Source organism: Helianthus annuus, chromosome 14 (genome assembly GCF_002127325.2).
Source record: "Helianthus annuus cultivar XRQ/B chromosome 14, HanXRQr2.0-SUNRISE, whole genome shotgun sequence".
NCBI classification, from domain to species: domain Eukaryota; kingdom Viridiplantae; phylum Streptophyta; class Magnoliopsida; order Asterales; family Asteraceae; genus Helianthus; species Helianthus annuus.
This window is the reverse complement of record NC_035446.2, coordinates 105,484,812-105,500,925: the sequence shown is the minus strand read 5'-3', so window position 1 is coordinate 105,500,925 and position 16,114 is coordinate 105,484,812. Positions and strand designations below refer to the sequence as shown.

Here is a 16,114-nt window from a genome sequence, read left to right as displayed (position 1 = left end):
CAATTAAGTATTTAGCTATAAAACAAATAAAACACATGGGCCACATCTCCTCTGCCCATTTTGCAAGTTGTTTCAAACTCTAGGGATTTTCTTGTGTCCATATCTTGCAAGTTGGTTTGGACTTTAGGTGTTTTGTTAGCTATAGCTGCTGTATTTATTTGATAGGGGTTTTGTATCTCTATACTCTGTTTACATTTTTAAACTTTTATTTTTATCAATTTTTATAGACTAGAGGTTTCGATACAAATGGGTCTTAACATGAGAAGTGAAAGAGGATTTTTTTTTGAAGTTTTTTTACCATCTTGTCAAACATGTATTTTTGTCTCAGAATCTAAAAAAAATTAAAAAATCGTGTATTTTACACTAATAGAGTAATTATGTAATTACTTTAGAGTAATTATAATCACTCTAGAGTTTACACATAATTACTCTACTAAAGTAAATACATTTTTTTTTTTACATTTTGCAATTAAACATCAAAAAATAAATTTTCCTTCACTTCTTATGTACCCATTTTGTACGTGATCTTTACACAATTTTTATAATCATACAATATTCCCAAAATCCAACAAAAATCTATATATAGTTTTGTATCATTAGACTATACGGAGTGGGGGCATCAAATACATGTGGCTGCCACGTCAGCACGCGTCAAAAAAGTGACGTGGTGCAAAAAAAAGGGAGTGGGATGATGCTTGAAAGAGTTGCGTTATTCGATACGTAAACACAATTTTTTATTATTATTTTATATTTAAAAATTATCTATAATCTATTAAATTAAAAAAACATTAATACCAACTAAACAAATAACATTAATAGAAAAACATTACATAATTTAAAAAAATAAAAACATAGCATAACTTAAAAACACGAAACTTAAAAAACACACGACTCACACAACGCGATTCCTTCTTCTCCGGTCCACGGAATCGTTGCCATTTTCTTGAAATTTTTTGAAGTGTAAAAATATTGAGAGGAGATGAGAAAGTTTGTAAAAAAATGAAAGAAGTGGTTTGTTTATATAAGGGAGGTTATATAATTTTAAAATTAAAAAAAAAATTAAAATTTTACCATTGGCACCAAACGACTACAACCAACGGCCACTCATAACGTGACACGTTGACCCACGTTAAATATCCACGCCGGTGGAAAACATGCCGTCTCAAGCTAAATGCCGCCATCCACGCCGTTGGCGGGCCAGTGTGCACGGCGTGGAGAGACAACAACGTCGGATTTCCACACCCATACCGTGTGGTTTTCAAATAGCGTAGTTGGGCTTTATCATGTGAGTTTGAATAACAAATTGAATTTCAATTCAGATCTGTTTCACTTCGTTTATTTTTTATTTTTTAAACTTAAATAAATCTTATAAAAAAAGTTTTAAATTAAATCCTTAATTAAGGAAAATATACTTATTAAAATTATATATTTTCTACTTGATTCCACCACATAAGTGGTTAGCTATATTATTTATTAAGCACTCATTCAATCTGTTTCTTGTCTCTTGAAACATCCATTTTAGCTACATCCTATTTCCGTGAGTCTTTCACCAACACTCACTTCGGTTTTCCGTGTTTCCTATCGCGGCCACCGACTTACCCTTCTCCTATACCACCATGTTCCTCCTTCATTGATTGGTGGTGTTCACTACAATTGTGAAAACGGATAATTAAGAAACATGGTGTTTTCAATCTCGGTTAGAAATGAGAGAAGTGAGATGGTTAGTATAGAGTAATGTGTTGATGAGGTGTGTGGCCGCCTACTAGAGGCGACGAATTAGATTCGAGAGGGGGGATACACATATGCCATGTTTAGATTGTGATTTAATTATAACGAGTTGACACTAACCCGCGCATTGCGGCGGGATGTTGATTATAAATGTCCTTCATGTAAGTTAAAGAGATGCGAACATTGTAAAGTTAATGAAAACCCTTCTTTTCAAAAAGGAAATCATCTCAATAAATATGTGCATAAGAACATTCTCATATATCTATAAATATATTGCATAATTCTATCTCGTCGTCCTGGTCTTCCAAATTCATTCGGGTATGTAATGCCAATAAATAAATAAATAAATAAATGGACCAACTTTAGTGGGAGATCGTACATCAATTAAATACTAACTAAATTAATTAGAGCATTTAATAGTATGTTTAAATTAGAGCAGCAAAACTCACATTTGTCACAAATATGTTTTTTAATAGTATGTATAAATTAGAGCAGCAAAACTCACATTTGTCACAAATATGTTTTTTAATAGTATGTATAAATTAGAGCAGCAAAACTCACATTTATCACAAATGTGTTTTTATATTAGTATGTTTTTATGGCATTTTAATCCAACATCCCTCCCAATATGTTTTTTGAAACTGGATTGGGGATTAATTAACTTTTCTTTATTTGTGATGACAAAATGGTTAACATGGTTAATTTTGAAAAAACCATGTTAATTTGTTTGAAAAAACCATTTTTTCAATGTTTATGTGATCACAAACATATTGGGGTAATGTTAACCAAATCTGAGACAATTTGACATCACCCAAAATTTTAGTCCCTAACCTTTGTTGCCAATACCATACAAACAAAGACCATAAGCATACTTCAGAAGATCTGCAATTGTATAATTCAGATTCCACGAACAAAATATAACGCAAGTAATTAAAACCGAAAAATTACATTGTTAACAACAATTGCAACAACGACAAAATTTCCATATGGAATTGTAAACATGTTTTATACCATACAAACAGGGAATCCATGCGTTAATAATTTTTTTTACAATCAAGCGTGTTATATGTCTTTAACCTACTATAGAATATATGGTCACACACCTTAACAAATTGAAGCGATAACAAATTGAAGGAGTACTTAAAAGATTGTACAAATACCATAAAATATTGTAAGTGAAGTGTCATGTAATTCTATCCGCACTTGCCGAAAAATATATTTGGTCTTTTCAAGGGCAATACGGTCTTTGTACAAACATTTTCTCCCTCCGTCTATCCGCCGTGTTGAATTCTCCATCTTTCTTTTCGCTTTCAATCTTGCACTCTCTCCATAATACGTATATGCATGTATACACATTCATTCCAATTCCAACCCCTGGATCGAACATGAATCATTAACAAATATGTTTTCATCGTCACCGGAGACAACACCGCCATTGCATTGTGGACGTCATTACCGGAATCGAAACTTCGGATGGAATAATTAGAAAGAACGCGGGAAAAACAGGAGTGGAAGACGATCGGAGATTCAGGAAGAACGAAGGGGAAAGAATTGGGCTAAGAAGAGAGAAATAGGAAACGGTTGTCGCCGGACGCTTGTGGCGGTGATGGCAGTTGTGTCATGGTATCTATATGTTAAGTTAGAATAGTCACGTCGGTTTTTGTATGTGGTGAAATTAAACGAATCTATAACGGTGTGTTTTTTAATTTTTAGGAGACGTCGGTTTGTTACAGGTTGTATTCAGTTACCACAAAGAGTCATGTATGTGAGGGAACCGGTGCTAGTTACTAATACATATATATATCTTTTGAATACAGATAATGATTATAATATCAATATTAATTTGGATAAAGTTCAATAACAGCCGTGGCGATTAACATTCAATTTACACGTAATGCGTATGTCCAATAATAATAATTTTTAAAATATCGTTGAACCAGGGGAAGATGATAACATTAATTAAGGTTAAATATAGTGGCAGTTAAGCACTTGGTTTGATAATAAACTGAGAGTTTATTTTTCTTGAAAAGTGGCGTTGTAGTTGACGGTTTTCTAAGACACAACATTTATGTTTGTTGTGGGTGAGTGCGGATGGGAATTTGGTTAGTAATTGTATAAGGGTATAATAATAATAAAAAGGATAAGTGCATTAATAAATCTTAACACCGGCAATCTAGAATAATATGTTTCTAAAGCTTTTTAGCTGTTTTTTCACATCCTTCCTTATTATAGCGTTTTTTGACAGTCATGTTTTTGGCACTCACGTTCTTGTTGGTGAACGACTTTGAACACATAGTGATGGGACCACATAAGGCCAAAGAACGAATAGTGGTCATTCTTCTTCCTTAGACCACTCGGTGAGGGCGTGGATGAGCGTCGTTTATGCCTTTCCACGCCGCACACACCACATCCTCCCCGACGTTTTAGATGGCGTTGATGGTTGGGCTTGAACTTTTCCACCTACGTTGAAGGTAAATGCTCGCCGATATGGCGTTGGTTGATTGTGGTGGCTACTAGCCGTTGGACCCCAACGAAATTATTTAAAAAAAATATTTCGCCCTATCTACATAAAAAACTCACCATTTTACCTCACTCTCTTCTACCAACTCATTCTCAACTTCATTTTATATAAAATCTCTCAATCTTTTATAAAAATTAATGCATCCACACAACCGCAACTTTGATCCGAACAACCTCTATGGTCTCGGTGAAGTACCGAACACCACTTAGTTTCGGTTTTTTTTATGTTTCGTTTTTTAGTTTAAATTAAGTAATATTTTTTTAGTTATGTAATCGATTTTTTAGTTATGTAATTTTTTATTATTGTTAATTATTATATTACTAACAATGCTATTTTTAATAGATAATATATAATTATTAAATAAATAAAAATAATAATAAGTATGTGCCACGTGTAGAATAACGGCCCTCTTCTACGCCCCTTCTAAGACCTCTTTTTTCCACCACGTCAATTTTCTAATGCGTGCTTATGTATCATCCACATGTCACATAACACCCATTTTTTCAAACCCCCTCCACACACAGTGTGGTTTTATTGGAACTCTCGTTGTTGGCAACATCCCTATTTTTTTTTCTAATTTTAATACACAAACACATAGTTTTCTCATTTATAAGTTAAATTTTTTAATATTAACAATTTCAGTTATTTTATGTTTCAAAAGTTGAATTTTTTTAATATTAAGGTAGCGTTTTGTATGCAAGAATGAAAGATGGAACGGAATGGACCATTGTGAGGGAATGAAGAAAAGAGTGTTTAGTTGGTCGATGGAATGAAATCGTCCATTCCAAAATGCATTCAATTCCCTCAAAATCATTCCATCCGCCCCCCGTGTTTTTTTCCATTCCATTCGCTTTTCACCCTTCATTAACAACAAACACCACAACCCACCACCACCACCGTCATCCGCCGCCTTCACCCACCTCCGCCGCCACCCGCCACTGCCGCTACCACCACCTACCGCCGCCACCCACCTCCGTCCCCGCCACCCACCGTCGCCACTGCCACCTCCGATCATCGCCACCACCCACCTTCGATCATCGCTGCCACCATTGTGACTGCCACCTCCGATCACCGCCGTCACCGCTATCAACCGCCACCACCCACCGCCACCACCTCCGACCATCCCCGCCACCACCATCGCCACCGCCGCCACCTACCTCCACCATCATCCACCACCACCACCATCGCCAACCATCGCCGCCGCTACAACTGACACCTAGCACCACGCACCATCATCGCCCGTCACTGACCACTACCATTGATTTTATTCCTTCGTCTTTTTTCGCATACCAAACTAGGGGTGTGCAAAAAACCGAATTAACCGACAAAACCGAACCGAAAAAACCGAACCAAATGAAAAACCGGTGGGTCGGTTAATGGTTTTTTTGAAAACCGAAAGAAGCGGGTCGGTTATGGTTATCATTTTTTCCATACCCACCATAACCGAACCGAACCGACATGTAATAATTTTTTGTAGGATTTAGGACTTTTCACCATATTTTTAATATTTGATGTTTTTTATTGAAGATTTTTAGTATTTATGGGTTTTCCATATCATTTTGTGGTTTTGGTTGGATTTATTTGAATTTATGGAATGTATCATATCACTTTATTTCAATATTCGATAATAATTGGTATTAATATTATAGATCATATGTATTTTTTAATAATATGTAATATACTAATATATACAAATATGCAATAACAATTTATTCCATGTTAAAGAAGTTAAGCTATTTTTAGCTAAGCTAAATACACGGTTAGCCACCCATAACCGACCCGCTATAACCATCAAAACCGAATAACCATAACCACCATAACCGATCGGTTATGGTTATGGTTATCCATTAACCGACATCACGGTTATGGTTATGGTTTTAGGTCAAAACCGACCCAAACCGACCCATGCACACCCCTATACCAAACAACAAAAAGTAATTGTTCATTCCATTCACACATGGTAACCAAACAAGACATGAAATGGTAATGATCAATTCCATTACCTCATCCATTCCATTACCCGGTCCATTCCATTACCCCATACCAAACAGACCCTAACAATTTCAGTTATTTTATATTTCAACTTTTTAGAAAACTTTAAAAATTTAAACATGTAAATTTAAAGTTATTTTAAAAGACTCCAAATAATGACACATGACATTCTCTCCTTCAACTTTATAAATTTTATTTATATTTGTTTAATAAATTTCTTTTAATATTAATATTAATTAATAACCAATATTTAGATATCATTTATTTTTATCCTTATCTTCATCTAAAATTAATAAATAACTTCAATTTTGCAATTTAGATCATTTGTTTTTTACTTTTAACTCAAGTTTTTCATCTTTTGCAATTTAATCTCAACTCTTTTTTATATTCAATTTTGGTCCACCATATTTTTCATCTTTCTCAAGTTTTTCGTTTCGTTCTAAATTTTGTGAGTTAACGCACCGCAACGTGCGTGTGGGGTTCAACATTTTTTCGTATATTTTTTCCCGTTTGACTAGCCCGTCGTGTCACATCTATTTTTCTGCGTTTGACAAGTTCGTCCAACACGCGGGTCCTGGATGGACTTAGTTATTTATTTCTATGTTTTACGTTTCGGTTTAATTTCTCAGCAACGAGCGTTCGTGATTCAAAGATTTTACGTCTGCTTTTCGCTCGACGTTATTTTTTCCTATTTTTATTTATTTTGTTTTTATATGCTTTTCTGATTTTGGTGGTCGCTGACAATGGTATAGCATTGCTACTACTTAACACAGTTTTATAAAAACCGCTGCAACGCAGGGGCTTAATACTAGTTATTAGAATAAAACGCTTATCAGAATAAAATGCTTGGTAGTTAAAATAAATGTTTAAGGTGGTGGTGATGGGTGACAATGTTTTGCGTATTTTGGTTCTTCCTTATTGCGAAAGTTTTTGGTGTTTTCAAAATATGTTTTCTTATATGATATCTAACTAGACACACTTTTAGTGTTTTTAGGTTTCCTTAGTGGCATATATCACTCCTAAATAAAATGATTAAATTTATTGATATGTTGCATTAAAATAGTTACTAACTACTATTTTGGTTCTTGTGGTTTGGTCAGTTTTGCCACTTTAGTTCAAATCTCAAACTTATTACATCTGGGTCCCTATGGTTTGCATTTTGTTTCCATTTTAGTCCAAAATCCAAAAACCCTATTTTTTTTGACTGTTGCAACCTCCTATTTTGTCCTGTAGTGCAGGGGCATTTTGGTCATTTTGCTTTTCATTTTACATTTTCTTAATTAACTTCATCCCCAAATAAATCATCATCATCATCATAAAACCCTAACAGACTATCTCTCTTCTCTCTCTAAATCGATCAGTTAAGTTGAGACCTAGATCGATCAACATAATCCCCAAATAAATCATCATCATCATCATCGTCCCACCTGAGCACCTCTCCGGCGTCGTCCCTACCGAAACTCAGATCCACCATCGTCATCGTCATCTCTGCGTTCCTCTCTCTCTCATGTTTTTCTCTCATTCGTGTGTATTGGAGAGAAAAGCTTTGAGTTTCAGATCTGAATCGAAATCAGAAATATTTTGATCTGATTGTTTGTGGGGGTTAGAGATCAGAGAGATTGGTGGTGGCGGTGGTTATGGTGGTGGCGGTGAAAGAATGAAGCAGAAGCTCCGGCGGCTGTGCGTCTTTTTTGGATGGTTTTAGCGAGAGGGCAGGTGGTGGGGCGGTGGCGGGTGGAGTGACGGTGGTGGCACTGCAGATCTGGATCGAAATGGCAGTTTACTCTATTAGGCAGAGAGGAGCAAGGGTTTCTGAGGGTGGTTGCCGCCTCTTTCCGCCAGTGATTTTGATTATCTTCAACAACCCTCCGTTATATATGTATATGTATTGAGAGAGAGAGAGACAACTGTTCTTTCGTGGTATGTGTTGTTACTTGTTCTGTTATGCTTGTTCACCATGAGGCTGTGATGATGATGTTCTTGAAGATGATGTTCTTGATTTTCTGGATTTTCTGGGTTTTGATGATGATGTTTGATTATGTTCTTGAAGATACAGATCTGAGCCTCGTTTCTTTTTACAAATCGGTTTTTGTTTTGATTTGTTGTCTGTATTTTGATTTTTGTGATGGTTTCTGGTTTTGTTCTGGGTTCTTGATTTTCTTGAAGATGATATTCTTGATTTTCTGGATTTTGATGATGAAGTTTGATGATGTTCTTGATTTTCTGGGTTTTGATGATGTTCTTGAAGATAGATGTTATTAATTACTGAAATGTTATAATAAATTAACATGGACCAAAATGCCCCTGCACTACAGGACAAAATAGGAGGTTGCAACAGTCAAAAAAATAGGTTTTTTGGATTTTGGACTAAAATGGCAACAAAATGCAAACCACAGGGACCCAGATGTAATAAGTTTAAGATTTGGATTAAAGTGACAAAACTGACTAAACCACAGGGACCAAAATGACAGTTTACTCTATATGTTAAAATTGTCACACCCCCAAATTCCACCTGCGGATAACACCCGCTTCGAGGGCGTGACTGACCAGGATCCAGCCACCAATTATACTGACCAATTAAATTGATAACAAAAAAGTAATACTTACTAACCATAAGATTAGCAAATATCAAGTTCAGAGTTTAAGGTTTTAAGTTCAAACAGTAATGAGTAGCGGAAGCATAAATAAACAGTTTTAAACAACGTTCATAAGGTAAGTCATGATAAATGCCCAACACACGGGCAGACAACCACTACACATCCCAAGCAGCTGCTCCAGTCACTGGCCACCTGCAAAGCATGCAGTAAGGGGTCAACAATAATGCTGAGTGAGTTCACTAGTTGTCCAGTTTTAATTACCAAAAACTTGTTTCACCAGTTAATTTATCCGTTTATACATGCCATGGGGAGCTACCCCAAAAGTTAGCGACTAAACTGTTTTTCCAATACCGAACACTAGGTAACCGTTTGCGTTTCCGCAGGATGCCCCGATGTCAATGTTCTATCATCATTGACGGATGCCTGAGTACATTAGTTCACGACCGATCCCATACCATGGCACGGTGTGAGGCTGGTAAGACCTAAATAGCGCTATCAACTAATAACCCGTTCGCCTGGCACCGGCGACTAATCGGTATTATGTAGTAGGGACTTGAGTGATAGAGTTGCGTTTAGTGCCGTTGTTTGCATTCCGTATAAACAGTAATTAACTAAAAAGGTTTCCCAATACAAGGGAAGATAAAGTAAGTTTGTTCCCAATAACTAGGGAAGGAATGTAGGCGGTATCCCCTTTATAAGGGGATATGGTTGTTTTAGTCTCGTGTCCCAAACCACCGGGACGCATGCTTTTAAGTTGTGAACTCACCTTGGGTTGCTCGGTATGGTACGTTACTTGGTTAAGTATGTTGGTCACCATGTCCTAGCATGGTTACCAAGTATGGGTCAAGTCGGGTACAAGTAAACACATAGCGAACACGTATGGCAATACATATAGCAAACACGTATAACATGCGAATACACAAACAGTTGGGGTATTGGGCCTAAACAGTAACAGTTACACAAGCAGTTCAGTTAATAGATAATCCAACAAGTTCTTTGGCCCAATAACAGCCCAGTCGAGACAAGGGTGACTCGCAACCAAGGTTGCGACTCGCAACCGAGGTCTCGGTTCGTCACGTTTTGATTACGAGTCGCAACCAGAGATTACGACTCGCAACCAGCAGTTCCGACTCGCAACCGGACTCGATATGCGTTGATTACGACTCGCAACCGGGAGGTCTCGACAAATCCTGCTGTGGTCTCGAGTAGCAACCAAAGGTTGCGACTCGCAACCGTGATTATGTGCACATAAAACAGTTTCTAGAACCTGCAAAACAGTACTAGCCAATAGGATTTCATTTTCATGAGAATTATGTACTATACCCACTAAACATGTTTGTTTGTCTGATTTCTTACCAAAACAGATCAAAATATGCACCATTTGAATATCCTAAAAAATCTTCAAAGTGTTCTTCAATCATTCAAATAAAACTTCAACACATAAACAAGAAATCAGCATACTCATGAACTCTCAATAACCCGAATCAAAACAAGAAACTTATAAAACCATGTATCATTTCTTGACAAAGATCATAATACCTATTCTATCATAGAAATCATATTCGTTGACAAACAAATCCTAAGAACATGCAATTCTAACCAACCCCTTAACATTTATCGGATAACAAAAATCATCGAGTCATCACCTCCCTTATCATATTTATGAACATACAAACCTAATATTCATACTAAAACCTCTAATCACATCAACAAGCATACAACCATAACAAACATCAACAACCAAGCACTAACCAATAACAATGCTATCTAACATACCACTAATAATCAACCAAGAACCATATTAACCAACAAAACACTAACCGGCTAGGCTTAAGGTGTGAGGATGAACTTCTAAACGGGTGGGTGTGTGCGTTGATCCGAGATGGAAGGCCGAGTTCCTTGTTGCCGGTTGATCCGAGAGGGAGAAGAAGATGAGAGGAGGTGATCTTGGTTGCTAGAATTCTTAGGGTTTAGTGAGAGAGAGATGAGAGGAGAGTATGAGAGTGTTGTAAAAATGGTTAAGGGAGGGGTGGGTTGGTTTATATAACATTCCGAGTGGGCTTAGGGGGGTTCCGGGTTGGGTTTTCGGCTACAAGGCCTTAACCGGCCCAAGTGCTTCACTGTTCACTCGAGACCGGGAGTGGTCTCGAGTCGGGTTCGCGGGTCTCGGCTCACATATATATATACATACGTATAACACACTAGCACAAAGATCACATATAATCATCAAGCTATTCATTTAATAATGTACACGTTTACATACACAAAATGTTAGTTCGAGAAGGTTGTCCGGGAAAACCCGAAGTGTCACATTATCCCCAAGTTTTAGGAACTTTCGTCCCGAAAGTTAAGGCAGCCACTGCCAAGCTAGTGTAAGTAAAAGCGTCTCAACGGGGTGTCACATCATCCCCCCGTTAGTTTGGAATTTCGTCCCGAAATTCGTTCGTAGCTTCAGTGCTGGGGTTTTCGTTTGGGAACAACTGGGGATACTTGTGCTTCATCTGGTCTTCCCGCTCCCAGGTATACTCTGGGCCACGTCGCGAGTTCCAACGGACTCGTACAAAAGGTATCTGGCTACGTTTGAGGGTTTTGATCACTCGATCTGTGATCTCGATTGGTTCCTCAGTAAAGTGTAGCTGTTCGTCAATAGTCAATTCCTTAAAAGGAATCACAAGTGTTTCATCCGACAAACACTTCTTCAGGTTAGATACGTGAAAAACGTTGTGTACCGCGCTCAGTTCTGCAGGCAGGTTCAATCTGTAAGCGACCTTACCGATCTTCTCGGTGATTTCGAATGGTCCGATATATCGCGGATTAAGCTTGCCCCGTTTACCAAAGCGAACCACACCCTTCCAGGGCGAGACTTTAAGTAGAACCCGGTCACCGACCTGGAATTCTAGAGGTTTCCTACGCTTATCAGCGTAACTCTTCTGACGGTCACGAGCTGCCGCCATGCGTTGTCTGATCTGGGCAATCTTTTCCGTTGTGTCTACCACCATCTCTGGGCCCGTGATTTGACTATCACCGATTTCTGCCCAGCAGAGAGGTGACCGGCATTTACGACCGTACAATGCCTCAAAAGGTGCTGCCTGAATACTAGTGTGGTAACTGTTGTTGTAAGAGAACTCTACTAGCGGTAGATGCTTCTCCCAATTCTTGCCAAAATCGATCACACACGCCCTAAGCATGTCTTCTAGGGTCTGGATGGTGCGTTCGGACTGTCCATCCGTCTGCGGGTGATATGCGGTGCTCATGTCCAGACGTGAGCCAAAACATTTGTGCATAGCTTGCCACAATTCCGAAGTAAATCGAGCGTCTCGGTCGGAAATAATTGAGGTTGGCACTCCGTGCCTCGAAACTACTTCCTTTAAGTAAATCTCCGCCAAGGTAGAAAACTTGTCCGTTTCCTTAATAGCCAGAAAGTGCGCGGACTTGGTCAATCGATCCACTATTACCCAGATAGTATCATTTCCGCGTTGAGACCTAGGTAGCCCTGTAACAAAATCCATGGAAATTTGCTCCCATTTCCATTTCGGGATTTCTGGTTGTTGGAGTAGACCTGCTGGCTTCTGGTATTCTGTCTTGACTCTTGCGCAAGTCAAACATTTGCTGACGTATGTTGCTATGTGGGCCTTCATACCAGGCCACCAATATGTAGTCTTCAAGTCGTGGTACATCTTGTCCGAACCAGGATGTACGGAGTAACGGGATTTGTGGGCTTCGTCCATCACGAGTTCACGTAAATCTCCGTAGAGTGGAACCCAAATGCGCCCTGCTACATAGTAAGCACCATCTTCTTTCTGTTCTAGTTGCTGTCTCGATCCTCGCAGGGACTCAGCCCTGATGTTTTCCGGCTTCAATGCTTCGACTTGAGCATTTCGAATCTGGGTAGGGAGGTTAGACTGGATGGTAAGCTGCAACGCTCGCACGCGCTTCGGTACGGTGTCCTTTCGACTGAGGGCGTCTGCCACGACATTGGCCTTGCCCGGATGATACTTGATGGCGCATTCGTAGTCATTCAAGAGTTCGATCCATCGCCGTTGTCTCATGTTCAATTCCTTTTGCCTAAAGATATGCTCGAGACTCCTGTGATCGGTGTAAATAGTGCACTTGGTACCGTACAGGTAATGTCTCCATATCTTAAGAGCAAAGATCACTGCTCCCAGTTCCAAGTCATGCGTCGTGTAGTTCTTTTCATGCGTCTTGAGTTGTCGAGAGGCGTAGGCAATAACTTTCTCGCGTTGCATTAACACGCAACCGAGCCCATGAATAGATGCATCGCAGTAAACTACGAAGTCGTCAGTGCCTTCAGGCAACGAGAGAATAGGAGCGCTACAGAGGTTATCCTTAAGCCTCTGAAAAGCAGATTCCTGTGCTGCATTCCACTTGTAGGCGACGCCTTTCTGGGTGAGTGTCGTGAGGGGTTGTGCAATCTTCGAGAATCCCTGAATGAATCTGCGGTAGTAGCCTGCCAAACCCAAAAATTGGCGAACTTCAGTGGGAGTCTTAGGCGTAGGCCAGTTCTTTATCGATTCGATCTTAGCGGGGTCGACGTGAATTCCGTTCTTATTAACTACATGGCCGAGGAAATGGACTTCTCGAAGCCAGAAGTCACATTTAGAGAATTTGGCGTACAGCTGCTCGTTGCGAAGGAGTTCCAGAATAAGACGTAGGTGTTGTTCATGCTCCTCTTGACTTTTCGAATAAATCAGGATGTCGTCGATAAACACAATCACGAATTTGTCGAGGTAAGGCTTACATACGCGGTTCATAAGGTCCATGAACACTGCAGGTGTGTTAGTCATTCCGAAAGGCATAACGAGGAATTCATAGTGACCATAACGGGTCCTAAACGCAGTCTTAGAGATATCTTCGTCACGAACTCTCAACTGATGATAACCTGACCGTAGGTCGATCTTAGAATAGTAGCTCGATCCTTGCAGCTGATCGAATAGGTCGTCGATGCGCGGGAGAGGGTAACGATTCTTGATGGTAACCTTGTTCAACTCACGATAGTCGATGCACATTCGGAATGTGCCATCCTTCTTTTTAACAAAGAGTACTGGTGCTCCCCAGGGTGATGAACTAGGACGGATAAATCCTTTATCCAAAAGTTCCTGTAGTTGCGTGGAGAGTTCCTTCAGTTCTGCAGGGGCTAAACGATACGGTGCACGAGCTATGGGTGCTGCTCCGGGAGCTAGCTCGATTTGAAATTCGACCTGACGGTGAGGAGGGAGTCCAGGTAGTTCCTCAGGAAATACTTCGGGATAGTCACGTACTACAGGAAAATCTTCAATCCTCTTTTCCTTTTCGTGGGTGTCGGTGACAAGTGCTAGGATAGCGGTGTGCCCTTTTTGTAAACACTTCTGGGCTTTTAAAAGCGAGATAATGCCGGTGGCTTCTCCACCTTTGTTGCCTTTAACGATGAGGGGTCGGCCAGAACGGCGAGGTATACGAACTGCTTTCTCTTGACAGAGGATCTCAGCGCGATGTTTGGATAACCAATCCATACCAATGACGACATCGAAGCTTCCAAGTTTAACAGGGAAAAGATCGATACTAAACGTGTGGCCAGACAATTCTAGCGTGCAGCCGTGGATCACGTGTGTGGCCTCGATGTTCTTACCATTAGCTATCTCGACGATATGCTTAGAACTTAATAATGCAGGCGGATGCTTAAGTTTCTTACTAATGCGAAGGGATACATAACTGGCATCGGCACCGGAATCAAATAACACAGAAACATAACGATCATCAAGTAGGAACTTACCCGCCACTACGTTGGGATCGTTCCTTGCTTCTCCGGCTCCAATCACGAAAGCTCTTCCCCTTGCATTCCCAGCATTGTTGTTTTGCTCATTGTTCCCAGCTCCCTGATTGTTGTTGCGATTCTGATTCAGTTCAGGGCAATCCTTTCGCATGTGCCCTGTTGCCCCGCATTTAAAACATGCTCTGTTGTTTCCCTGCTGCTGTTGCTGTTGGGGCTGTTGCTGGTTCTGCCTTGCTGGGAACTGACTTCTGCAATCCTTGGCTTCGTGCCCCATCTTATGGCATCGCTGACACTGTCCCTTGTTGCATGCCCCATTGTGGTGCCTGTTACATTTGTTGCACTTAGGGTAGCTTCCCCGGTAGCCACCCTGTTGCTGAGTGCCCTTGTTGTTGTCAGTTTTCCTTTGCTGAGCTGGGGCTTGAGTAGGGTTAGCATCCTTGCCCTGATTTCCATCCCACTTTCGTTTACCATCACTAGAACTTCCTTCCGCGGCACTGATCCTTTTGGGCAACCTGCCCTCCTCCACAGCCTGGTTGGTGAGTTTGTGAGCAAGACGAACCACGGGCTGTATGGCAGTGAGGTTGGCCGAGGTTACGTGGCTCCTGATCTCTGGGACTAAGCCCTTGATGTACAGTTCGATCCTTCGGTACATGGGTCGGGACAAGTTTGGACAAAGAGCAGCGTAGTCGTTGGACAGCTTGGTGTAGGTCTCAATCTCAGACCCAACCATCTTGAGCTCATAGTACTCGTCCTCGAGTTTGTGGATGTCATCCCTGTGACAGTACTCTTCCTTGATCATATCCTTAAAATCTTCCCATGCAGTAGCGTTTGCAGTCTCCAAACCAAGCATTTGAATTTGCGCCTTCCACCATGAAAGTGCGCTTCCCTCTAGAGTACCAGTAGCAAACTTCACCCAATTCGCAGGGGGACACTCGCAGACAGCGAAGACAGCTTCGACCTTCTCGATCCAGTGCAGGAGACCTATAGCACCCTCAGTGCCACTGAATGGAAGAGGCTTGCAATCCATGAAGGTCTTGAAGGTACAAACACGTGGTTGCACAGGTGCAGGCTGACCTGTTGTGAGGAGTGAAGCGAAATAGGTTTAGAGGCGAAAAGACGATGTGGCGGTAGGATCTAAACATCCTAAAACATCGAGTTTACCTATAGGGTGAGCCGCGAAAGCTGCAGCCATGGTGTTGAGCAGGTTCGTGAACTGAGCCTGAGTCATGTTGACGTTTCCTCGTCCGCGTCCACTCATTGTCTTCATAACCAGTAAACATAGTATGAGTGTGTGATAGCGAGAATAAGATAGAAGAGAGAAGATGTATCTATCTAATCAGGCAAACTAGTACGTATAGTAAAACGGAAAGCATAAGACAATTAAGCAAGTAACTATGGGTCCGAGCTATGAGGTTAGATAAGTCGAGCCTTGTACTTGGAGTGTAGTGTCGTCACGAGTCACGGGTTATAGTCTGGTTTTTCTCAAAAAGATTTTTCCCCTTTTTA

General features: G+C 40.3%; 1 protein-coding gene across 1 annotated transcript; it reads right to left on the bottom strand.

Moving 5' to 3' along the window:
• Positions 1-2,956: 2,956 nt before the first annotated feature.
• On the bottom strand, positions 2,957-5,387 carry LOC110907072 (rRNA 2'-O-methyltransferase fibrillarin-like). Its single transcript, XM_022152105.1, has 2 exons — positions 5,138-5,387; positions 2,957-3,102 (listed from the first exon to the last, which is right to left on the bottom strand). The coding sequence occupies exons 1-2, from the start codon at positions 5,385-5,387 to the stop codon at positions 2,957-2,959; spliced, it is 396 nt and encodes a 131-aa protein (XP_022007797.1).
• Positions 5,388-16,114: the final 10,727 nt, after the last annotated feature.